Raw genomic sequence first — 24,858 nt, forward strand, 5'->3', positions numbered from 1 at the left:
AAAATCATAACCGTGTGTTTACAGAGACTGACACAACCAAATGTGGGGAGGACGTGTGTGTTATTTTTCCTTGGGGAAGAGAGCAGAAATGGGAGATTCCCAAACTGATGGAAAGAAGGAGTAGTGACTATGTGGCATCCTCTTCACTATCAACTACAAGCCAGTAGGAATGCCTGAAGGGTGAACTCCATGCTGGAACACCACAGATATTGGAATCTCAGAACTACTGCACTCAGCAGCTTTCAACTCAGGTATACAAGCTTCTACCACCTTCAGAGCCAGCTGACAGCATTTTGGCACCTGAAGCGGGGAGATCAAATGACAACCCCATGCCCTCTCGCTTGGACCAAAACTTTGAAAGGTCTCTATTCTGCCTTCTTCCTGTTCCACTCTTCTCATAGTACTACTCTGCTACCTACCCCAATACAAGAGAACAAACAACTTAAAACGGTTTGTTCAAAAATTTGAAGTAACACTTAACTTTCAAACACCTGAACAGCAAATGTAACTTTTCTTGTCTGCACAGTAAACACTGGCATTTTTATCTGCTTGAATAATCAAAGTGGTACTTGCCATACCTTCTTGGTTGCAAAGATTTGAACTGCTTCCTGAAGGTCCACAGTCTGGGCCAGCTCATGTTCTACTGATATTGTTGCAAGGCCAACCAGCCTCTCCTGTGTCATTATGGAGCGTAGATGTGTTTTTATTAACTTCAGCTTAGAGAAGCTGCGTTCTCCACTAGCAACTGTTACAGGAAGTGTTAGAAGTATGCGCAGAGCATCAAAAGCATTTGGAAAGAGGGTGGTCATTTTATTCGTGCACATATATTCCAGAACAGCCTTTGGAGTTGATCCTGCTAAAATGCATCTTGAAAGGGCTTTCAGTTAATCACCTAAATCACTCGCATGTCATCATGCGTCAACACTGTTTCTAGTGTCCTGCATTGCTAGGCAGGTCTTCTTAAGGTATAGTGAGGAGTTTTGGAATATCATACAACATCCCAAATATACTGCTGTGTTCCTTGAGCTCCATGAAACATTCTTCAACTGACTGAATTGCACAATCTAGCACCTGGTTAAATAATTCAACTTCGAATTGTTGTTTGGGGACTTTTATGGGATTATCCCATGCCTCCTAATCAAAACGTCGTCTTCTTCACTGACTCTTGTATTCTTGAATGGGTGGGAAATTAGCTTCAGCGTTAAGTTCCTCTGCCAACTTCTGTGCACTCTTCAGAGTGTTTTGAAATCCCTCATCTGACCAGAAAGACTGTAGGTCTGACTTTACTTTTTCCAGTTGTTCCATTGCTCTAGATATATCAGGGTCAACATCTTGGAGTCTCTTGCTTACAATGTTTATTTCAAACAGTATGTCATACCACAACACTAAGCAACACATAAATGTGAAGTTATCTATATTTCTGGTGATTCCATTTCCCTCTGCCACTGTTCTGCCATGAACAGTTCCTTTTATAGCAAACACCAAATCAGGAAGACACTGTCAGAAAGGATGTTCCCAGATGTTGCTTCAAAATTTGCCATCGATGAATTGATTCAGAGAAAAATACAGATGCTTTCAATTACATTAAAAGATTCAGCAGCCTCACTAGAAGCTGATGCTTCATCACTGACCACCAAGTTCAATGAATGAGAACTGCATGGGACAAAAAAAGTTCTAGGGTTTAACTCTCGGATCAGTGTCTGCACTCCTCTGTTCTTTCCTCTCATGTTGGCACCATTATCGTAGCCCTGACCTCTAATGTCAGCTATCGCAATTCCTGTATCTTCAGCTTTTTAAGAAGCACATAGTATCATCAATGTCAATAAATTCTAGAAAATGCTCTCTGACAGTCACCACTGCAGGGACATTTTCACTACGTTCTGTTTTTGTTACAAAATGCACCATTAAAGTTATTTGTTCCATATGGCTGATGTCAGGTGTGCAGTCCAGAATAACAGAGTAATATCTTGCTGACTTCAGATCTGCTACAATATTCTGTTTGACTTTTGTTGCCAGTAACTGTATGATCTCATTTTGAATGGTTTTTCCAAGGTAGCAGTGTGTGTACATTTCTTGGGTGTTGACTCATTTGAGCTGCTCCTGGACTACAGCATCAAACTCAGCCATCAACTCCACAATTTTAAGGAAGTTTCCATTGTTTGGCACATACAGCTGATCTGAAGTGCCACGCAGTGCTAGAGTTTGGGTAGCAAGCATTCTCACAATGGCAATAAGCCTTTTCAGACCATTTTGCCAGTAAAGAGACTCTGATGCAATCTTCTCTTGATGCTGATCATCTATGGTGGCCTTTAACCTTAGTCTCATCTCAAGTTCTTTCCACTTACAGAATGCTCTCTAGTGATTTGCTGCCTTCGCAAGCCATGCCAGATTTCTAGCCAGATTTTTCCAGTCCTTTGTTCCTGTAAAACCCAACGTGGCTGGAACATTAGACTAGAAGAGTTTGCAACAAAAACAGTATGCAGCATTCTGGGTTTTTGGGTATATAAGCCATGGCCTCTCCACTTTGTCACCATTGGGGATTTCATGCCAGTAATGTGTTGGATGGAAACTTCTATTTTCATTGTCTTTGGAGAACATGAAATTTTGCACTTGCTATGGCCCATGCAGTACAAGGAAGTCCCTCAGGCTACTGTTCAAATGAGTCCACAGTCCTGGATCATCTAGACTTAAGGAACTAAGTTTCTAAGTTGAGCTGTTTCTTGCGCCTCCACCACACTCTTCTCTGATCTACACTCTTCTTCAGGAATGTGCATGGTTACATCCATTTGAGATGGAGATATGGATGCTGCAGTAGCTGCCAGGTCACCTGCACTCTGACTAACTGGAAAATCAGGCATCTCCTCACCATTCACATCCTCACTGAGGCCAGAAGGCTCATTGTGAACATTTGTGTCTATGTATCTCAGGAGAGCTCCTTCCTGTTTAGAGAGAAAAGCTTTCTTTGCTTTCTCTCTTTTTCTGAATGCTGCCCCAGAGGGGTGTTTTCTTCTTTCACTCATGACTGCTGTTCTGTGCCATCTATAGTGGCTCTCAACACTCAACTGCAGGGGACAAATAAGCAGGCTGGTAGCAGGGCCTGAGTGAGGGAAGATATCACATCTTAAGGGCCTAACTGGCTTCTACTACTTCAGTTGACTGCCTGTTCTCCTCAAGTGGGTTCAGGGAAGCAGCAGGAAACAGAAAGCTCCCTGAGAAGCTGGTGTAATCAGTCCAGGCTCCTGAGGGTGCTGAAGAGGTAAATAAGAGGCGCATCCTCCTTTCTCTCCCTGCGCCTTCTGTTATCCCCTCTCACCTTTTCTCCTGCCTGCCTGTTATGTCTCTTGTGTCCTCCTTCCTCCATCACAACACTCCACCATCTCTGTGCATCTAGAGCAGAGAGAATACATATGCACCAACAGCAGACAATTTTCTACACTCTGGGTCCTAGTAGTGCTGCCCCACAGCCTGGCACCTGAAGCGGCCACCTCAGTTCGCCTTATGGTAAGGCCAGCCCTGACCACCTTCAATGATTCAATAGCTTCATAATTCAAGTAATGGTTGTTGTCTGGAAGCCTGGGGTAGCTAAAGAACTGGCCCTCCAGGTATATGTTCCAGGAGAAAATGAAAAACAAAAGTGAAGGAAGAAAACAACATGGGTGGCCAGTTGTGGTTTAGCAGAGAAAAGGGAGTGAAAAAAGCCACACACCAATGAGAATTGGGACATGAACAAGTTAAAATATTTGGTGAATAAAAAGTTTATAATACAAGAATACAACAGGGCTACCATTTAAATTCTTATGAAGTTATTTGTCAGAAACAAAATACTTCATTCTATATTTGATATTTAGGACGGTGCTGATCGCCTTCATATCTACAAACCAAATTCTGTCCCCTATTCTTGGAGGACTTCTGATCATCATATAAAACCATAGGGAAACCTCACAGGTCTTACCTGTATGCAGACGAATGTGAACTTTTAAGCTTCCTGAGGTGGAAAAACATTTCATACAATACTGGCACTTAAAAGCTTTAATGCCAGTGTGTGTTTTTGTGTGTGCTGTGAGAGTGCTCTTCACAGCAAAGGCGCGGAAACACTGGGGACACTTGAATGGCTTCTCATGCGTGTGAATTCGAATGTGGCGCACTAGATCACTGGGTTTTTTAAATTCTTTAGAGCAATATGGGCAAACATGCCATCTTATTCCATTCTCTTCACGTACAGAACCTGAAATAAATAACACTGAAATTAGATGTGTGCCTGTTTATATTTGTAAGTTAATAAACAATCTGATAAATTGACATTGTCACTCAATAGATGAGAATTAAAAATGAGCAGTGAAGACTCTTGCCAAGACTTAGTAAACAAAGTGTAATGCACTTCTCAGATACCTTCCCCTTAGAGTAAACACTGCTTATAGAAATACGATTAAAATAAAATCAAGATAATCCTATTTAATCGTAGTTACCTGTAACGAAGGAGGACAAAATACACCTACAGTAACATTTTATTCTACAGTGTGGAGTGTGTATATGGGAATAGCATATAATATATTATCCATTTCTGAGCTGTATGTTTGTGTTGACAGGATTTAAGCATAGCATAGTCTATTACTGAATTGTTATACTCCTCACAGGATCGTTATAAAAAAAAGAGTATCATGATTACAGGTCTGCAATTGGGGATGCGTAGGTTTGTTTTGTTTGTTTGTCTGTTTTAAATAGACTATTAAAAACAGTGTCCAGAATAGCAGAAAGCTGGTAAATAGCACTGTTTTATTAGAAATGTCAAATTCACTAAGAAGATATCAGAGAATTAATAGTCATTCTGAAAGCAGATTCCAGTAGCTCCAATGGAGGAAAGGTCTTTTAATACTTTTATACAAAATACCTAGAGAACACAATGTGAAGAATGTAAATGAAAGCTCTTAGATTGATTCTAAAGATCATGTGAATCAGCACCAAATCACCTTAATCTTCATGACAATATTATGCCCAATATCTTCATTTTCCATTAACAATTAAACTGATTTTGCCTATTTGTAAAAGATTTATTTTTAAAAAGTTACTCTCTGTTTTCTTTCCATAATCTCTTGCCAGACCTTTACAAAAAATCTACTCTAGTGAGCAAACTTATCAAATGGATTTCCTACATGTTATCTAATTTTCTTTTTTAGTACTTTTAAAAATATATCTTCTCTCCGCAAATTTTATCAGGCTTGCTATTATGATTATTATTAAGGAATTCCCACCGTAACCAAGCATATTCTTTTCCAGTACACTTATCAAACAGGGATACAGGCATGCAATAGATTGGCTACCACCATTAATAAATGAAGGTTATTTATTGTAACTAGAGCTCTTTGAGATGACTGCATATTCACATCTATGGGTAATGAGTCAAAAAGTGCAACCTACTAGTGGAACATTCTCCCAGCAATGCCTGTTGGAGCGCACACACTGCTTTTCTGCCCCTCCTATCAGCATTAAAAAACATTTGAGGATGAAGCTACATAAGAGGGTGCTATGTCCTCTACGACCTCAGTTCCTTCCACTACTGACTCAGAGAAAGCAAGCACTCTGGGCAAGAAGGGAAGGTGGATGGGAAGTGTGATTATGCAGAGTCATCTTGAAGAATTCAGATTATAAATAACCTTCATTTCTTCTCTGAGTGGCTCTGTATATTCTCATTTATGGGTAGTTTGGCAAGCAGTGCTGAAAACTCAGGAGGTGAGTATAAAGTCCTAATTACATAATGATTGGAACATAGCTTTAAATGGACCTTGCTTCTGAGGTAGGAGAAAATCCAGGATCAGATAGACTGGCCTGGTTCACTTCTGATTGGCGCTTGTGGTCGGAAAGAACTGAGGCTGTAGAGGGAGTAGTGCCCCTTTATATATCCTCATTCTTTGTGAACACTTAAAGGCGGGGGTGGGAGGAGGGGAAGAGAAAGCACCCCAACAGGCGCTGCTTGTGAAGGTTCCACCATTAGACTGCACCAGGCAGGGAACATACAGAGCCATCTGAAGAAAAATTCTCTCTTACATTAAGAACTTTCGGCCTAAAGAAATTCTACTTGGTGCACATCTTGAAAGAACTTAAGTCAACATACTATACATGTACCACTGAATTTAAAAGAATTTAGGCTACAAATTAGAATTTTGTTCTTTTTACATTTATAAAAGGAGAACAGAACTGAAAGATTAAATTTAAGCAATGTACTTTTTCACAGAAACAGGATTAATTCTTTGAACTTTAATCTTACATTTAAGAATTTTATTACTAAGACCTTTCCTATTTTACTCCCTACATTTGCAAAATAGTCTTAATGTTTAGAATCCTGTTTGTAGATTGTGTCATTCCCAGTGGCTCACTTTGTACTAGCTGCAAATACCAGTGCACCAGCTTTTCACAAACTTCCCTGATGCGCATTCAAATGCAGTACAATTCCCTTCTTTAAAAACAAGGTTCATATAACTGACATTTGGTATTTTTAAAGTTTTTCCTTTGTTCTCGCTAGTTTAAAAAATCAAAATTAAAATAGGTACTTTTGATATTAATGTTACACTTTGAAGTACCTTGGTATGTATGAAATGGGCTCTATACACCTAATAGGGTTTTAACTCCCTATAAAACTGAGAAGCATCAGACAACATTGGGATTCTCTATATAAGTAATGTATTTTTCAGTCATACTTTTAGCTCTGGAGGTGTTCAGTTCAAGCTCTGGTTTCAGCCAAGATGGAAGCCATTCCACATGCACTAATATGTCAGCAGATAATTTAGTGCTTGTGAGTACTGAAATTCCCCTCCCAGAGAGTTTAGTAGATGCACTGGAACTTGGCTTTAACCAAGCAGAACTTCAGCCACTCTGGAGAAGAGGTGATTATTTATCTGTAAGCGGAAGTTCTTCAAGATGCATGGTCCCTATCTGTACTCCACCAAGGGTTATATGCATGCACCATGCATCCAGAGCTGGAGATTTTGACAGCACTAGCATCCATTGGTCTGCCCTTGCTCTGTCTCATGGTTTCGTCCAAAGAGATAAAGGACAGGACAGACCAACTGTGCCCTCAGTTCCTTCTCCACCATAAATCAAACAGATCCACAACAGAGAGGAAGAAGTGTTGGGTTGGAATACAGATAGGGACCATACATCTAGAAGAACCTCCAGTTATAGATAAGTAATCTCTTCTTCTTCGAGTGATGTCCCTATTGTATTCCACTGAGGGTGATTAACAAGCAGTACCTAGTTAAGAGGAAGGAGAGAGGAAGACAATGAAATCATGTAACACAGAATGGCCTGCCAAATGAGGCATCCTTCGTAGATTCTTGCACTAAGACATAATGGTAAGAGAAGGTATATACCGAACTCCACATGGCCACCCTAAATATGTCCACAATTGAGAGATAGTGAAGCACAGCTGTAGTCTATGCTTGCACTCTTGTGCAGTGGACTTTATATGCCAAGGGGTGACAACAGTAACAATAACTAACAGCAAAGCATAATGCTTGTAGAATTCCCTCTGAGTGAAGGTTACTTGACCTTTAATCCTGTCCGCTAGAGTGATAAACAATCTAGGGAACTTTCTGAATGATTTCATCCTCTGCAGGTGGAAGGCCAGGGCCCTCCAGACACTGAGGGAGTGAAGGTGCCATTCCTCCACTAAGGTGTGAGGCTTCAGAAAGAAAGCAGGTAAGTGTATAGGTTGGTTGAGATGAAAGAAGGATATGCCCCAACTTTCTGCCTAAGGTTGTAAGTGCAGGGAAACCTTGCCCTTATGGAACTTAGCAAAACGGGGATCCGCCGTCATGGCCCCCAGTTCGCCTATCCTTCCTGCAGAAGTAATAGCTACCAGGAAGGCAACCTTCATGGAAAAGAGAGACAGGGAGCAGGAGGCCATATGTTCAAAGAGCAATTTCATCAACACCGAGAGGACAAGACTGAGGTCCCATTGCAGAGCGAAGGGTTGAACAGGTGGCTAAGTCTAGAGGAGGCCCTTCCAAAACCTGGTAGTCAAGTGATGCGTACAGAGAGAGTGCCCCTCCACAAGGGGGTGCAAGGCACTGACAGTGGCTACATGAACCTTGATGGAGTTGAGAGGGACCCCTGATGCCTTCAGGGACAGGAGATAGTCCAGAAGAAGAGGGATGTCCATGTGCTCAGGGGCAAAACCCCTCTGCTGGGCCCATAGGGTTAAACGCTTCCACTCGGCTCTATAGGACCCACCTCATAAATTACTCGAGAGGATGTCTTGTACTGCTGATGAACATTCCTGCTCTAGAGAAGATGTCTGTTCAAAAACCAAGCTCTTAGGTGAAGCATCTGCAGACTGAGATGCCTGATCCTGCCTCCATGCTACGTGAGGAGTTCCAGGAAAGCTGGCAGGGGACGCGCCAACACGCAGAGAAGGAGGGGAAACCAACAACAGTGAGAGAAGAATGGAGCAATCAGAATGACCATCGCTCTCTCCTGTATGATCTTGTGTGGACATGTGGCAGGAACAGTAGGGGAGGAAAGTCATAAATGATTTGGTCTGACCAGCGGATGAATGGGGCACTGCCTTGAGAAAGGGTACTCATCTCCCCACTGTGGAGCAATACTAGGGGCATTTGCTGTTGGTGTGGGATGCAAGAGGTCCCAGGTCAGAGTCCCCCAGAGGTCAAAAAGGTCAGCAGCCACAGTGTCATGGAAGTCCCATTCATGGTCAGCCATGAATTTCCTGCTTAGATAGTCCACAATTATATTCCAAATCCCAGGAAGATACACTGCTGAGACCAGGATCTTCTGGGTAATGCACAAATCCCAAAGACAAAAAAATTTCCACACAAAGCACTGACGACATCATGCTCCCGTTTGTTAAAGCAGGAAATGGTGGGGGTAATTGTCCGACACAATGAGAACATGACGGGAGTGAATGGATGGGAGAAATGAGTGAAATGCTCTCCACACCACCTGAATTTCCAGGATGTTGATGTGCATTTGGGATTCCTGAGTGTAGGGTTGTCAACCCTCCAAGATTGGCCTGGAGTTTCCAGGAATTAAAGATGAATCTTTAATTAAAAATTATGAATCTCCAGGAATACATCCAACAAAAACTGGCAACCCTACCTGAGTGGCTCAAGTCTCTTGTGTCATGTGCTCACCCATGTGGGCGCCCCATCCGATGAATGACACATCCATGACAATCATGCTTGGTGATGACAGGAAGAAGGGTATCCTGGTACAGACCTGACCTGGGTTTGTCCACCATTAGAGGGAAGAGAGAACCTTGGGGGCAGGGGAACTGTCAGTAGGAAGTCCTTGGTATAGTGCATAGGAGAATAGGCCCTCACATCCACACAGTTGCAGGCAGTGAAAGCAAAGATGAGAGAAGGTGGTAATGTATGTGCAGGTCGCTATGTGACCAAGAAGGGAAAGGCAAATCCTGACCGGAACAGAAGAACCGGAGACCACCTTGGTAACTGGTTCTTGTAAGGTTGGGAACCTGTCCTTCAGTAGGTAGGCACATGCAGAGACCATACCAATGTGGGCCTCAATGAATTCTAAGGACTGTGTGGGATCCAAACTTGATTTTTTAACCTTTACACTCACCCCCAGTGAGGAGAGGAGTGTGAACAGCATGGAGGTCAAGACTCGAGCCTCCGCTTTGGATCACGCTGCTATCAATCAGTTGTTGAGATAAGGGAATATAAGGACCCTTTGACACCGAAGATGGGTCCCCACTACTGAGAAAACTTTGGTGAAGACCATGGAGCACCAGTGAGTCTGAACAATAGAATCCTGTATTGGACATACTGAGGACCTGCCATGAATCTCAAGAAACATTTGTGGGTAGGATGGATATCTACATGAAAGCAAGCATTCTGCATATCAAGAGCCATAAACCATATGCCCTTTTCTAGCAAAGGTATGATGGTTGCTAGGGTGACAATACAAAACTTTGGCTTGCATATGAAGTGGTTGAGATGACAGATGTCTAAGATCAGTCTCCACCTGCCCTTCTTCTTGCAAACTAGGAAATAGGTGGAATAGACCCCTGCGCCCTCGTAGGTCATAGAAACAGTTTCAACCGTTCCCCAAGCAAAGGCTAAGCCATCCCTCGTGACATCGTTAAAAAAGACAGGGAACAAAGGGTAGGAATTAATGGTAAATTCTCAGAATGGAGAGGGGTAACTAGTGGTGTTCCCCAAGGGTCAGTCCTAGGAACAATCCTATTCAATTTATTTATAAATGATCTGGAGAAGGGGGTAAATGGTGAGGTGGCAAAGTTCGCAGATGATACTAAACTGCTCAAGATAGTTAAGACCAAAGCAGACTGTGAAGAACTTCAAAAAGATCTCACAAAACTAAGTGACTGGGCAACAAAATGGCAAATGAAATTTAATGTGGATAAATGTAAGTATGCAACTTGGAAAAAAATAACCCCAACTAGACCATACAATATGATGGGGGCTAAATTTAGCTACAAAGAGTCAGGAAAAAGATCTTGGAGTCATCGTGGATAGTTCTCTGAAGATGTCCATGCGGTGTGCAGAGGCGGTCAAAAAAAGCAAACAGGATGTTAGGAATTATTAAAAAGGGGATAGAGAATAAGACTGAGAATATTATTGCCCTTATATAAATCCATGGTATGCCCACATCTTGAATACCGTGTACAGATGTGGTCTCCTCACCTCAAAAAAGATATTCTAGCACTAGAAAAGGTTCAGAAAAGGGCAACTAAAATGATAAGGGTTTGGAGAGGGTCCCATATGAGGAAAGATTAAAGAGACTAGGACTCTTCAGCTTGGAAAAGAGGAGACTAAGGGGGGATATGATAGAGGTATATAAAATCATGAGTGATGTTGAGAAAGTGGATAAGGAAAAGTTATTTACTTATTCCCATAATACAAGAACTAGGGGTCATCAAATGAAATTAATAGGCAGCAGGTTTAAAACAAATAAAAGAAGTTCTTCTTCACGCAGCGCACAGTCAACTTGTGGAACTCCTTACCTGAGGAGGGTGTGAAGGCTAGGACTATAACAGTGTTTAAAAGAGAACTGGATAAATTCATGGTGGTTAAGTCCATAAATGGTTATTAGCCAGGATGGGTAAAGAATGGTGTCACTAGCCTCTGTTCGTCAGAGAATGGAGATGGATGGCAGGAGGGAGATCACTTGATCGTTGCCTCTTAGGTTCACTCCCTCTGGGGCACCTGGCATTGGCCACTGTCGGTAGACAGATACGGGGCTAGCTGGACCTTTGGTCTGACCCGGTACAGCTGCTCTTACGTTATTAAAATGGGGTCGTGACCCACTTTGGGGTCCTGACCCACAGTTTGAGAACTGCTGATTTAGTGAATAGAACCAAGTAATTTGAGATTTAAAATTGAAGGCTGACGGAGGACAAGACCTTGCGACCCAGAAGGTCCAGTCACAGGCCCTCTTTATTCACTGTAGAGGAGTGTGGGTGGTGTTGCCAGACTCACTCCGTTGCCGCCTGTGTGACCAGGGATTTGGGTGGAGGGTAAAAGAACAGAAACTCAAACCCCTCTGCAGGTACATAGTTCCTCTTCTCCACTCCCGTGGGGGTGGGGACATACGTGGTCAGAGTGTGCCAGACAGTCCAAGCTGGTTGAAGAATGGTGTAGGGCATGAGATTCCTGTTTTGGAATTAACCTTAAGTCTCTGCTTCCTACATAAAGAACAAGCAACATAAGATGACTATTAAACTCTGAGCTGCAGGAGCTTAAGTATTCCTTGTCACAGAGCTTCAACCAGCTGGAACTGAAGCAGTATCAGCAATGCCTTTACTGTACTGATCTTCAATCTGAACTAAGGATAAATAGGAAGAATCCAAACTTGGAGGCACAGAATGGGGTAGAGAAAAAGGAAACCAATGCACACACACAAGTTCTGTTAAAAACAAATAAATAAAGTGTTAGTGTTTTTGAAATTCCATAAGCATTTTATTGATATATCAATTGCATGCGTTTTAGGAAGTTCCTATACACTACAGTGACAGGTGCTACAGAAAACTGTAAGATATTGTAGTTATTATTGCATAAAAGTTGTATGTAGAAAACATCTCCAACATTACCAGGTAAAAATGGTGACTTTTTCTTTACAACCTTTTTCTCTTTTTTATCCATCTTATCTGGGCTTTCTTGCTCTGTATCTTGTTCTGCATTATTAGGGTCAGTCTGATGATTAGAAAGATTCTGAACATCTGGATTTTGATCCTGTGTTGTAGGATTCTTAGCCTGGCTGCAGTCTGTAGGATGCGCTGAGACTGGAATTGAAGATAGCCCACTGTTTTCTAAGGCTTGCTAAGGCAAAACAAAACTAGAAGATTAGGAAAGAAAAACTACACAAATTCTAAATTTGCTCTGCTCAAACAACTATATAGACGATTCAACACAGTTATGATTAAAGGAATTTAATCACATCTTACAACCACAAAATTTTAGCTGAATTTCAAAATTGCAAAGATTTAGAGATCTTTCCTGTACAAAGGTGGTAAACAGTAAATTTTTCACAGCCCTGAGTGCTATAATTAACCTGAGCTAATTCTGTAGTTTAGACAGCCCTTAGGCTTTGATCCTATAATTCACTGCACCTGCAGAGAACCCTATTGACCTGATAGGGTTCTGCTCAGGGATAACAGCACATTGCAGAATTAAGGCCTGAATGTTTCAAAAAGAGGTTCAGATGAACAGTGTGGTTGGTTGGTGCTCAAGAGAAGACAGACTAATACATAAATAGTGTGCAACCTTTTCAGTTTGAAGACTGAACATATTTGAGAAAGATCAAGGGGCCACGACCAATATTTAAGATGAATATTTTCTACCCTGTTCTATTCCCTTTCTGCCAGCTGAGCCCCTGATGCTACAAAGGAACCATTAAAAGGCAATTGGAGAGCAATGTGTTTGAAAGAGAGTTGGAGCAATGCGGTTGAGCCAAATACTCCAGCTTAAACATCACAGGGTGCAGCTCAGAGAACAGATTTTTAATTCATAATCAAATACAAAATTTCTTAACAGGCTCATCATGGATGGCCACAATTTAGATCTCTAAATGCCACAAGTAGTCCATGGACAACAGGAAAAAAAAAAACCAAAACAAAACGAAAAGGACAATCTTAATTTAAAAAAATATTTAGTGTCATTCACTTCCAACTAGTATTTATTGCATTCCAATCTGATCACAAAATGGGACCAAAGAAACATCTTGCTGCACTCTGATCACATAATGTGGCCAAAGAAACATCTTGCTGCACTCTGCACACTGTATTTTCATTACTTCAATTTTTCCCCGTTAGGCAAAGAAGTCAATTCAGGCATACAAACACCTAATTGTTGTAATCAACTGCCGATTTCACTAGAAGGATAACAATTACAAAGACAGACACTGTTGAACGCTAAACTACTTATTATGTAAATACGCTCTACCTGCAAAATGTCTCGATTGAGTCCTACTGCAATATTGAGTTGTTGGCCAGGTTGCTGGGGCTGGTTATTTTCCACTGGACCTGGCTCTGACAGCTCAAGGAGCTGCTGGATGACATCTGTTACAGCCTGTTGCCCTTGTTGACCTGCAGCTGAAGTTACTTGGTTTTCTGTCTGTTGAAGAAGTGGAGACTGAAAATGTGTGGCCTGAAATATACAGCAGTATATTTGTAAAGGAAAATGAAAGAGATACGTATAAAAAAAGTTTGACTTACCAGTCTATTTTCTTTACTCAAAATATGTCTGCTAATTGTCCACTGTGGGGATGTCCACTCATGTAAGACTGGGGAGTTTACAGAGCTGTCACTGAGGAATGCTGATTCCACTAAAGGACTGCTCCTCTATTCTCCTTCCAGAAGGAATTTTTCGTAAGCTTACAGCTTGAATTAAGTTTATGATAAAATATTGGCCCCTCACCAATTCACACAGCTTAGGGATCTATTTTGAATGAATGAATTTTGCAGGTAAGGGTACACAAAAAAGTAAATGTGATCACAGAAAATACTTCAAAAAGCTTTTTTTTTGGTATAAAAATACTTAAGTATATTAGTAAATTGTCTAGCATATTTAATAAAAGTAATGATGCCTCAGTGATACATAGTTTCACAGTTAAACTCAGCTGTTAAGCTTTTGTGAAACAGAGACTATTGTATATGTGTGACTTAGTAATACAGTCTACAAATTATATAAAATAAACTCTTTGTGAATAAGTGTCTCATCATATCTGTAGACACACTGCTGAGAAAGAAAGTCAACAGTTGAGATAAATTTCCCTTTTCCCCTTGAAACCATGTAACAGGGCTGGAAGACCTGGGACACCCAACCCTGATTACTAAGAAGCCACATTTCGGAGAAATCAGATTTCCCTAAAAAGATCAGCAGGAAGCTGCAAGCAGGGGGGAATGATCAGGGATCAGAGACTGCTAGGAGTGAGCAGGCTCCAGCAGAAAGTCCTGGGAGTTAGAACTGAGTCCAGCCCCATAGGGCCTGGAGTGGTCTACCAAAGTATGGAAGCAAAATCTTCATTCTGCATGGACTTTTGGGTGGACTTTGTTTTGGGATCTTGATTTTTCTTTGAAGTTTTATTTAGGTTAATATATCCCGTCCCCAAGGAGAGATATTTCTGACCAAGAGTGGAAACTGAGGCTCTCTGCCTGCAGTCTGCCCAAAATGCTGCCTCATATTACAAATCTCCTTAACCAATCCTTCATGTAGGAAAGTGGCCAACAAAGGTGAGCCATCTGGTCCCATCTCTACCACTTTTTTCACAACTTTTATTGTATTGCATAGAATAAGTTACTACTTCTAATATAATTACTTCATACTTAGGGTGCTTTGCAGATGTCCAGTGTCCCTGTCATTTGCTTTAAGCAGGAGACCACCTTTTATCACTTCCTGAGGACAGATGGTGCTCTTCTATTTATCTGGCACTTTAGTATTCAGCAGAACCTAACAATTACTTTACTTGGCTCTCAGTCACTATAGTTGAGCCACTATATTTTCTGCCAGCAAGCCATCTGCAGTTTGCTTATTTTAAGAGAGTTCCTGTGGGCACCTGCCACAAAGAAAAATAATATAGATATGATCCAAAAGATAATTTTATAGATTTATCGTTACTGGGGACCAATTCTTCAGCTCTTTAGAGAAATATTTTGGTCTAAATGAACAAGAAGCACATGGTACTGATTGCTTTCTTCTTAAAAGACTCACTCACTTTATATGCCAAGTCCCTTGGAAAATCTCCTTCAATAACAGCTACAAGGTTGTTGATTTAAAAACAACAACAAGTAGTCATACTACAGCAACATTCTTCAGACAAGTCAGGTTTATCTTTCTGATTTTGGTTTAATCTTCAATCTTCTGCCTTTATATGAGGAAGTTCATTCACTTTGTAATAAACTGTTCCAGACCAGAAAGTTATGTATCATTAAACTTCCTCTCTGAACTATATAGGTAATGCCTCCTTCCATTTCTTCACTTCTTTGCTTCAGCCTCTTTTTACTCCAAAAATTTAAATATATCTTTTGAACAGAACAACAAAATACAATGCTGAAAATAATTTTAAGTCAAGTCTAAAAATCAAATTTCTCCACCCTTCTGGCTCTCTCTCTCTTTCTTTTCTTCTTCATCTTAGAAAGGATGAAGAAGAAATCCAAGGACTCATTCTTCAGCTAATTTTATTTTTCCTTTTTAGAACCTGGAATAAAAACAAACAGGGTGGCTAGCCTTACTCTTTCCACTTAACTTAACCATCTATTGGGTTTATCTACTCTTTGCCCTCACTGCAGATTCAGTCATGTGAATATACCAATGCTTTTCAACCTTTTTTCATTTGTGGATCCCTAAAGAATTCTGAATACAGGTTCAGACCCCTTCAAAAATCTTAGACAGTCTGCAGACCCCCAAGGGTCCACAGACCACAGGTTGAAAACCACTCAAATATATTCTTACTCAGAGAGCTTTTCTTTTATTTCCTTAACAAGGATTCCTCAACATACGTTTGCTGGCCATGCAGTTCTGTTCTTGGGCATACACAGGCTAATATTCACTTCTGTTCCTCAAGCAATGAGAAGCCACATTATTGCTTCAGGGTGCGCTAAGTAGAGTCCTGTCTGCATACTACCAAAGTGGCTTTAGGATGAATTTTACTTAGTCTTTCACTGTAATTTTGTTTTACATTTTGAAAAGCTTTTCCTCCATGGCTCTTTCCATAGCTAAAACACTCTCTTGCAGACCTGATGGGGTAAAGACCTTGCCTTCACATTTTGTGATGATACCAAATAATTAGGGTAACAAAAATTTGTTTCACCTTGTAGTTCCCTCCTTGAAATTGGATGAATAGTTCTGAATCAACATTCAAAAAGTGAGCTGACACTCACTCACAATAGATATTTGTCACCCTGTTACACACACACACAAACACACAGAGCGTTTATCTTGTTGAGGACCAGGATGACAAGATTCCTGCACAGATCTCAATTTGACAGAAACTCTGTCTAAACAGATTAACAACAGATATATTCTTCATTTTGTACTTACTGCTGTTAGACCACAGAAAACAATTTTATATGCAGACGTGTAACAACTTCAGAAATAGTACTTTCTGGGAGTAGAATGTAACAGAGATCCTTAGAGGAGCAAGCAGTCCTAGATTGACAGCTCTATAAGCTGCCCATTCTCCAGCAAGAGGAGGACAACCCTTCATTGAAGGGCTGGCTGAACATAATACTGAAGGGGAAAACACTCAATTTGACAACTTTTTCATATCTGTTTAGATAGTATGTGTGTGCATGTACACCTATACATTAGACTAGGTGTTGTGTATGCTGAAACATAGGTCATAATGTTTCAATAAAACCACAGAAAAGTTTTAGTTACCATTTCTATAATGTTCCCCCATCATCTATAAAAGTGATGAAGATTTCCTTCCAGGCTGTAACTTGGAATGCTTATCATGTATCCAACTTAAAATACACCACAAAAAGCCAAATATTTTATTACTGTTCCATAATAAAGACGTCTGTCACCCATTCCTTTGAAGAATAAAAAAGCATGGTATTGTTTAGCTTTTTTTTTCCCCACCTTTTTAAAAAAAAAACAAACAACTTTTACTCTTTCCTGGCATAAAAATAGGAAAGAACTGTATTTGTCAGACTCTTAATCAACAAGGGTTTGTACCATTTACAAAAAAAAAGTGCATTTAGTGAAAGCAAAATATTTACAAAGGTTTTCACAAGTGCTTATGCGAATTAAGTGCCTAAGAGACTTAAGACCCAATTTTGAGAGTTGCAGCCCACTGCCTTCAAATTTGAGTTGTAGGTAATAACATATAAAAATCAGCAATAAGGCCCTTCTGACAGTTTTACCCAGAGCAAAATGTATATAGCAGTGACAATGCTAAGCAGGTGACTATGTGTCTGAAATACCTGCCCTCAACAATTGTTCTCGGGATGAAGTCCTGAGAAAAAAGCACAGTAGACTAAAGTTTCCCAGTCAATCTCTATCACTCAGTCTTTGCTAGCCACCTGCTCACTGCTGATTTTGCTCTGGTGCTGAGTTACTAAATAGCGGACTCCTTTCTCTGTACACCTGCTTCTTTCTGGAGCACTCGCTCAACATCTCTTTCATAATGAGGAAACAGCAAAGGCTAGAAGCAGTGTAAATTCAGACCACCAGAGTGCTCGCTGACTGCTTAATCACCTGCTGCATAAAAATGGCTTCTCCTATCAATTAATGATAAGAGGGGGAAATGGGTGACCAGTTAAGAACATAAGAATGGCCATACTGGGTCAGACAAAAGGTCCATCTAGCACAGTATCCTATCTTCTGACAGTGGCCAATGCCAAGTGCCTCAGAAGGAATGAACAAAAACAGGTAATCGTCAAGTAATCCATTCCCTGTCGCCCATCCCAGCCAATGCAGTGATGTGAAGTTTTGGGGGGAGGGATAGCTCAGTGGTTGAGCATTGGCCTGCTAAACGCAGGGTTGTGAGTTCAATCCTTGAGGGAGGCCATTTGGGGATTTAGTTGGGATTTGGTCCTGCTTTGAGCAGGAGGTTGGACTAAATGACCTCCTGAGGTCCCTTCCAACCCTGATAATCTATGATACATTCCCAGCTTCTGGCAAAGGTTTGTCTTGAGTATTGTCTGAAAGCTTTTGAATAATCTGGCATATACATATATGACAACTGAGTCTTATTCATACTAAGCCCTTGTCTTTCTTTAGCACCAAGCTGTCATGCAAAAAATATACGGAATGCCACCTGCAAACCTAACAGACCATGTATACTGTATTCCAAAGCATTCTAGCTAAAATATCCTTCATAAGAAAGTATTTTCAAGTCCTTATTTTATTTCTTCAATATAACAATACCTTTCTCCTCTCAGGTAATCTATCGTATATATTCATTCATAAGCCAAATTTCTTTGGGTAAAAAAAAAGACCCATCAAAGAGCAGGGGTCGGCTTACAAATGGGTCTGCACCAAAATGCGATGATTTTAAACTTTATGGAATCATTGAATTGTATATTTAATACATTGTCATTTTGTTTACCTGGAGCGTCTGCAGGCATGGAGCCATGCTCCAAATAAATAAAATGTCCCGACCCACCAGCAGCTTACCTTGATGGCCGGGAGCCAAAGTTTGCCAATCTCTCAAATATAGGGTCAGCTTATGAAAGGATCGTACGTTTTTTGCTATTTTTACCTAACCATGTTGGGGGGTTGGGCTTATAAACAAATGGGCTAATGAACGAGTATATATGGTATTTATTCTTGATTATTTATAACTTTCCCACTTTCCACCAAACAAAGCTAGTTGACCTTGTACAGAATGATTCAACAAAACAAGTTAAAATCTGCCAAAAAAGTACAAGACTGTTACTCACCTTTGTAACTGTTGTTCTTCGAGATGTGTTGCTCGTATCCATTCCAATTAGGTGTGCGCGCGCGCCGCCTGCACAATTGTTGGAAAATTTTTACCCTAGCAATACCTGGTGGGTTGGCTGTGGCGCCCCCTGGAGTGGCGCTTTCATGGCGCTGGATATATACCCCAGCCGACCCAGCACCCCCTCAGTTCCTTCTTGTCAGCTACTCCGACAGCGGGGAAGGAGGGTGGGTTTGGAATGGATATGAGCAACACATCTCGAAGAACAATTATAAAAGGTGAGTAACTGTCTTTTCTTCTTCGAGTGCTTGCTCATATTGATTCCAATTAGGTGATTCCCAAGCCTTACCTAGGCGGTGGGGTCGGAGTTAGACATCACTGAGTGCAGAACCGCTGAACCAAATGCGGTAACGTCTCTAGACTGCTGAACTAACGTGTAGTGAGCTGCAAAGTTATGTACAGATGACCAAACAGCAGCTCTACAGACCTCCTGAATTGGAACGTGACCCAGGAAAGCGGTCAACGAGGCTTGGGCCCTCGTGGAGTGAGCTGTGAGACGCAGGATCAGGACACTGGCTAAGTTGTAACAAGCACGGATACAAGAGGTGATCCATGAGGAAATGCACTGCGAGGAGACCGATAGGCCTTTCATCCATTCGGCCACTGTAACGAAAAGCTGGGTTGTTTTCCTAAACGGCTTTGTATGCTTGATATAAAAGGCGAGGGCCCTACGGACGTCAAGGGAGTGCATGTGTTGATCCTGCCACGTGACATGGGGCCTTGGATAAAAGTCTGGGAGGAAAATGTCCTGGTTCACATGAAAGGTAGATACCACTTTGGGAAAGAAGGCAGGGTGGGGGCGAAGCTGCACCTTGTTATTGTGGAAAACTGTATAAACTGATTCAGACGTGAGGGCTCTGATTTCAGATATGCGTCTTGCTGAAGTGATGGCTACAAGGAAGACTGTCTTCCAAGATAGATAAAGGAGCGAACAGGTGGCCACCGGCTCAAAGGGAGGCCCCATGAGTCTAAAAAGGACCAGGTTTAGGTCCCATGCTGGAACCGGTGGTCGTACTTGTGGGGAATCACGTTCTCCTGGATGGAAAGCCGATATGGCTGCCAGATGCACCCTGACAGATGTTGTCGCCAGGCCCTGCTGCTTCAGGAATAGGAGATAGTCTAGGATGAAAGGTATTGATGCCTGTAACGGAGGCGAGGCGCACTGCCCATGCCAACAGGAGAATCGCTTCCATTTGGCCAGGTACGTGGCCAGACTCGAGGGTTTCCTACTGCCTAACAGAACTGTACAAATTGTGAGCGGAGTAACTCCGATCAAGTTAGCCATGCAGCATCCATGCTGTAAGGTTGAGGGATTGCAGGCTGGGATGACAGAGGCAATGGTGGTCTTGTGATATCAGGTTCAGCCACAGGGGGAGTGTGATTGGAGGTTCTACCGATAGCTCTAGGAGTGTAGTATACCAGTGCTGCCTGGGCCACACTGGAGCAACCAGACTCATGCATGTCTTGTCCCTGTGTAAACTGAGCAAGACCTTGTGGACTAGCGAGAATGGAGGGAATGCGTAGAATAGCTGGTCTTTCCACGGGAGTAGGAAAGCATCCGATAGAGATCCCAGAGAACGTCCCTGGAGAAAACAGAATACCTGGCACTTCTATTCACCTAGTTCAATAATCAGATCGACCTGGGGAAACCCCCACCTCAGGAAAACTGAATGGATGATGTTTGGGCGAATGGACCACTCGTGAGGCTGGAGAGATCTGCTGAGGTGGTCTGCCAGCGTGTTTTGGACCCCCGGGAGAAACGACACCACCGGATATATCGAGTGGACTATACAAAACTCCCACAGACAAACGACCTCCTGGCACAGGGAAGACGACCGGGTTCCCCCTTGCTTGTTCATGTAGAATATGGCTGTGGTGTTGTCTGTGAGGACTGCCACACAATGGCCATGTAGGAGACAGCGAAACGTCTGACACCCTAGGTGTACTGCCATCAGCTCTCGTACACTGATGTGCAGAGTTAGTTCGGAAGCGGTCCAAAGGCCCCGCGTCTGGTGTTCCCCAAGGTGGGCGCCCCAGCCCAGAGATGATGCATCCGTGACAAGGGACAAGGAAGGTTGTGGAGTGTGAAATGGTACCCCTTCGCACACCGACGTGGGGTTCAGCCACCAACTGAGGGAGGTCAAGACCGATTCCGGAACCATGACCACCACGTTCAGGCTGTCCTGACCTGGACGATATACCATTGATACCCAGGCCTGAAGCAGGTGGACCCGAAGTCTGACATGTCTGGTTATGTAAGCGCATGACGCCATGTGCCCCAGAAGGCCAGGGCATGTCTTTATCGTGGAAGTCGGGAAGTTTTGGAGGCTGCGGATGATGTTTGCCATAGCCTGAAAATGATTTTCCGGCAGGAGAGCGCGGGCGACTCTGGAATCTAAGACTGCCCCGATAAACTCTATTCTCTGGGTTGGTTCCAGAGTTGACTTTTCACTGTTGAGCAGGATGCCCAGCTTGCGGAACGTGCCTAGGGTGAGCCGGACGTGGGATCACACGTCTTCCCTGGTGCAGCCCCGAATGAGCCAGTCGTCTAGATACGGAAACACCTGGATCCATTGTCGATGAAGGTAGGCTGCCACGATGGCCATACATCTGGTGAACACTCTCGGAGACGTGGACAGCCCGAAGGGCAGGACAGCAAATTGGTAGCGTTCATGATTTACCACAAAGCGAAGGAAGCGCCTGTGTGGAGGGTAAATTGCTACGTGAAAGTACACGTCCCTCATGTCGAGGGTGGCGTAACAGTCTCCAGGGAAAGGATAATAGTCTCCAAGGAAACCGTGCGGAACTTCGACTTTACCATGAATTTGTTGAGTTTGCGCAGGTCCAGAATGGGCCATAGCCCCCCCTTTGCCTTGGGGGATTAGGAAGTAGTGGGAGTAGAACCCCCTGCCCCTTAGTTCCGATGGAACCTCCTTGATCGCTCCCATGGACAGGAGCGTTAAGACTTCCTGTATAAGGAGTGGCTCATGAGAGGGGTCTCTTAAGAGGGACGGGGAGGGAGGATGGGGTGGGGGGGTTGAGAAAATTGGAAAAAATATCCCCTTTCCACTGTGCGAAGAACCCATCGGTCTGAAGTTATAAGGGATCAAGCATGGTGGAAATGGGAGAGACGATCTCAAAATGGAGGGAAAGGATCCTGGATAACGAGTGGTACGCCATCCTCAGGCACACCTTCAAAAATTTTGTCTAGGCCCCAATGGTGGTTTAGGAGGGCCTTGGTTCTGACCGGGCTGGTGGCCGATAGATCTCTTTCTGCCACCTCAACCACGTCTTCTGTAAGCCATGCCTTGGAAAAGGGGGTGAGTAGAACCTTTGAGGCTGTGGTTTAAAGGGCTTGCGCTGGGTACCCGGGACATGCATCACCAGGGAGCACATGATGGTTCTGGAGTCTTTTAGGCTCTGTAACCTAGAGTCCGTTTTATCTGAGAACAGGCCCTGCCCATCAAATGGTAGATCCTGCAGGGTTTGTTGCAGCTCTGGCAGTAAGCCAGATACCTGAAGCCAGGAAATGCATCGCATAGCGACGCCAGGATCCTAGCCACAGAGTCAGCTACATCCAGGGAGGCTTGTAAGGAGGTCCTAGGCATCTTTTTGCTCTCTTCCACTAAAGCCCCAAACTCATCTCTGGACTCTCACGGAATCAGCTCCTTAAATTTATCCATGGAGTTCTATGAGTTATAATCATAACGGCTCAAGAGCGCTTGCGACTCTGAGTTGAAGGCCCCCCGCTGAGTAAATTTTGCGTCCAAATAAATCGAGGCGCTTGGCGTCTTTAGATTTGGGCGCTGCAGCCTGTTGATCAAGCCGTTCCCTGAGGACACCACCAGTGAACACGGCTGAGGGTGAGCAAACAGGTAGGGTGAGCATACTCTGCCGTAAGTGGGATAGAGACAGAGGTCTGCCGTGTTGGCCTGGATGGTGTGGATGATGGGCAATGCTACCTGGGATGTGGTGTCAGCTGAAAGGATGTCCACCACCGGGCCCTCCAACTCCACTATCTCCTTCACTTGGAAGTCCATATTACGTGCCACCCTACGTAGAAGATATTGGCGAGCACGTAGGGTCTATTGGAGGGGTACCTGAGGTCTTTGTCCTCACCACCGTCTCATCTGGAGGAGATGAGAAAGATGCTTCAGGGGCTAATGGATCCTGTGGCAGGTCCAGTTGCGAGGGATCCTGATGCCCAGGATCCGCTGTGCCGGGGTCCAGGGCCTGCATTGGGGTGGGTGCAGACGCTTCCATACTCCCTGGAGGGGGACGGCTGATGGTGGCCTCTGGTTCTCAGGGCTCTGAATGGGCTGAGTGGGAGGCTGAAAATGGAACCCCTTGGGCTTGGTGGTATGCCCACAGGGTCCAGAAGGACCATTGTGCAGCTCCTGACTTGGGTCTTGGGCTTCGTCCTGCCATTGACCCAGGTTACCGTCTGCTTGGCCCATTGCAGGATAGGCTAAGCGGGACATGCTGTCCAACTGTGAAGAGTGTGAGGAAGAGCATGAGGGCCAGGGCAGTGAGGAGCGTGCCTGCATCAACTCTGCTGGGAATGGTGCCAGCACAGTGCCGGGCCACAGGAGAGCAGTGCCAGCACAGTGCTGGGGAGCGGTACCGGGATCGACAACGGTGCCAATGGTCATGTCGGTACTGGGATCCAGACCTGGATCACGATGAAGACCGCCTGCGAGAGCAATGCCAGGAGTGGCTTCTCGAATAGGATTGGCGCTCTGACCGGTGCCGGGAGCAGTGTCGGGAGTCTGAACGGTACCGAGGTCCGGAGCAGTGCCGCGAGGCGGAATGGTGCCGGGAGTAAGATCTGGGCCACGAGTATGACTGGTGCCGTGATAGACAAGGGCACCGGGACTGCGAGAGGTGCCAGGACCTGCTCCGAGATCGGGAGCAGTGCCGAGTGTCCACGCTCGGAAATAGTGGACATATTAGGGCTGGCTTACCCCTACACTGTTCCGCATGGGTGCCGGTTCTGTAAGGGCGATGAGGTCCCTCGCCGTTGCAAATGTCTCCGGCATCAATGGAAGTCGGGGCTCAACCACGGTGCGGGCCAGAGAGCCAATACGCGCCAGATTCAACGGTTCTTCCCTCAGTGCCGGAGTCAACGGTGCTGATATCGGCGCCTGTACTTTCGGTTACTCCGGTGCCGGACGTGATTCCAAGGTTGGCAAAAGGGGTGCCGGCGCCTGTTGTTGAGAGGCAGCCCCCTCCGGCTTGCAAGGTCTCTTCTGCCCTGGGGACAGGGAACGGCGCCCAAGGTGCTTGCGCTGGACACGGTGCCAGCGAGGACCAGTGCCGTGGGTCTCTATCCAAGTCTCCCTGCAGTGTAATACTCGAAGTTGCCACGAGAGCACTGCGCACCGAGACACTCGGTGCCAGAACTTGGTGTGCTGAAGGAGGATCTGAGCTGAGGGCCGCTTCTATAAGGAGCTGCTTGAGTCTAAAGTCCCACTCCTTTTTGGTTTGAGGACTGAAAGCCTTACAGATTTTACACTTTTTGGCCTGGTGAGACTCCCCAAGGCACTTTAAACAAGAGTCGTGGGGGTCTCCCGTTGGCATAGGCTTCAAACAGGCTGAGCATGGCTTAAACCCTGGAGCCTTGGGAACGAGCCCGGGCGGCACGCAGGGAGGAAGGGGAAGGAACCCCTTCCAACCTACTAACTTTATTTACAAACTAATTCTACAACTATCAAGACTATAATACTACACTAACTATAAGAACTAGAACAATTATCCAAACTGGGAAGTAAAAGCTAGGGAGAGTGGAGGTCAGCAACACCGTGCTCCACAGTTCCAACGACCATCACGGGCTGAGGAGGCGCTGGGTCGGCTGGGGTATATATCCAGTGCCATGAAGGCACCACTCCAAGGGGCTCCACAGCCGACCCACTGGGTGTTGCTAGG

The 24,858-nt window shown here is 43.9% G+C and overlaps 1 protein-coding gene across 13 annotated transcripts in view; it reads right to left on the reverse strand.

Annotated features, from left to right (window-relative positions):
• ZNF236 (zinc finger protein 236) overlaps positions 1 to 24,858 on the reverse strand; it is a 192,479-nt gene that overhangs the window by 120,476 nt on the left and 47,145 nt on the right. For 12 of the 13 annotated variants that reach the window (XM_050941761.1, XM_050941762.1, XM_050941767.1 and 9 more), the window contains 3 exons: positions 13,431 to 13,634; positions 12,080 to 12,308; positions 3,953 to 4,225 (listed from right to left, as the gene is read on the reverse strand). In XM_050941761.1, the coding sequence (XP_050797718.1) occupies positions 3,953 to 4,225; positions 12,080 to 12,308; positions 13,431 to 13,634 (706 nt within the window). The remainder of the gene's footprint in view (positions 1 to 3,952; positions 4,226 to 12,079; positions 12,309 to 13,430; positions 13,635 to 24,858) is intronic. The other variant, XM_050941760.1, reaches the window with a different exon arrangement.

The sequence above is a fragment of the Gopherus flavomarginatus genome, chromosome 2 (assembly GCF_025201925.1).
Source record: "Gopherus flavomarginatus isolate rGopFla2 chromosome 2, rGopFla2.mat.asm, whole genome shotgun sequence".
Lineage (NCBI taxonomy): Eukaryota > Metazoa > Chordata > Testudines > Testudinidae > Gopherus > Gopherus flavomarginatus.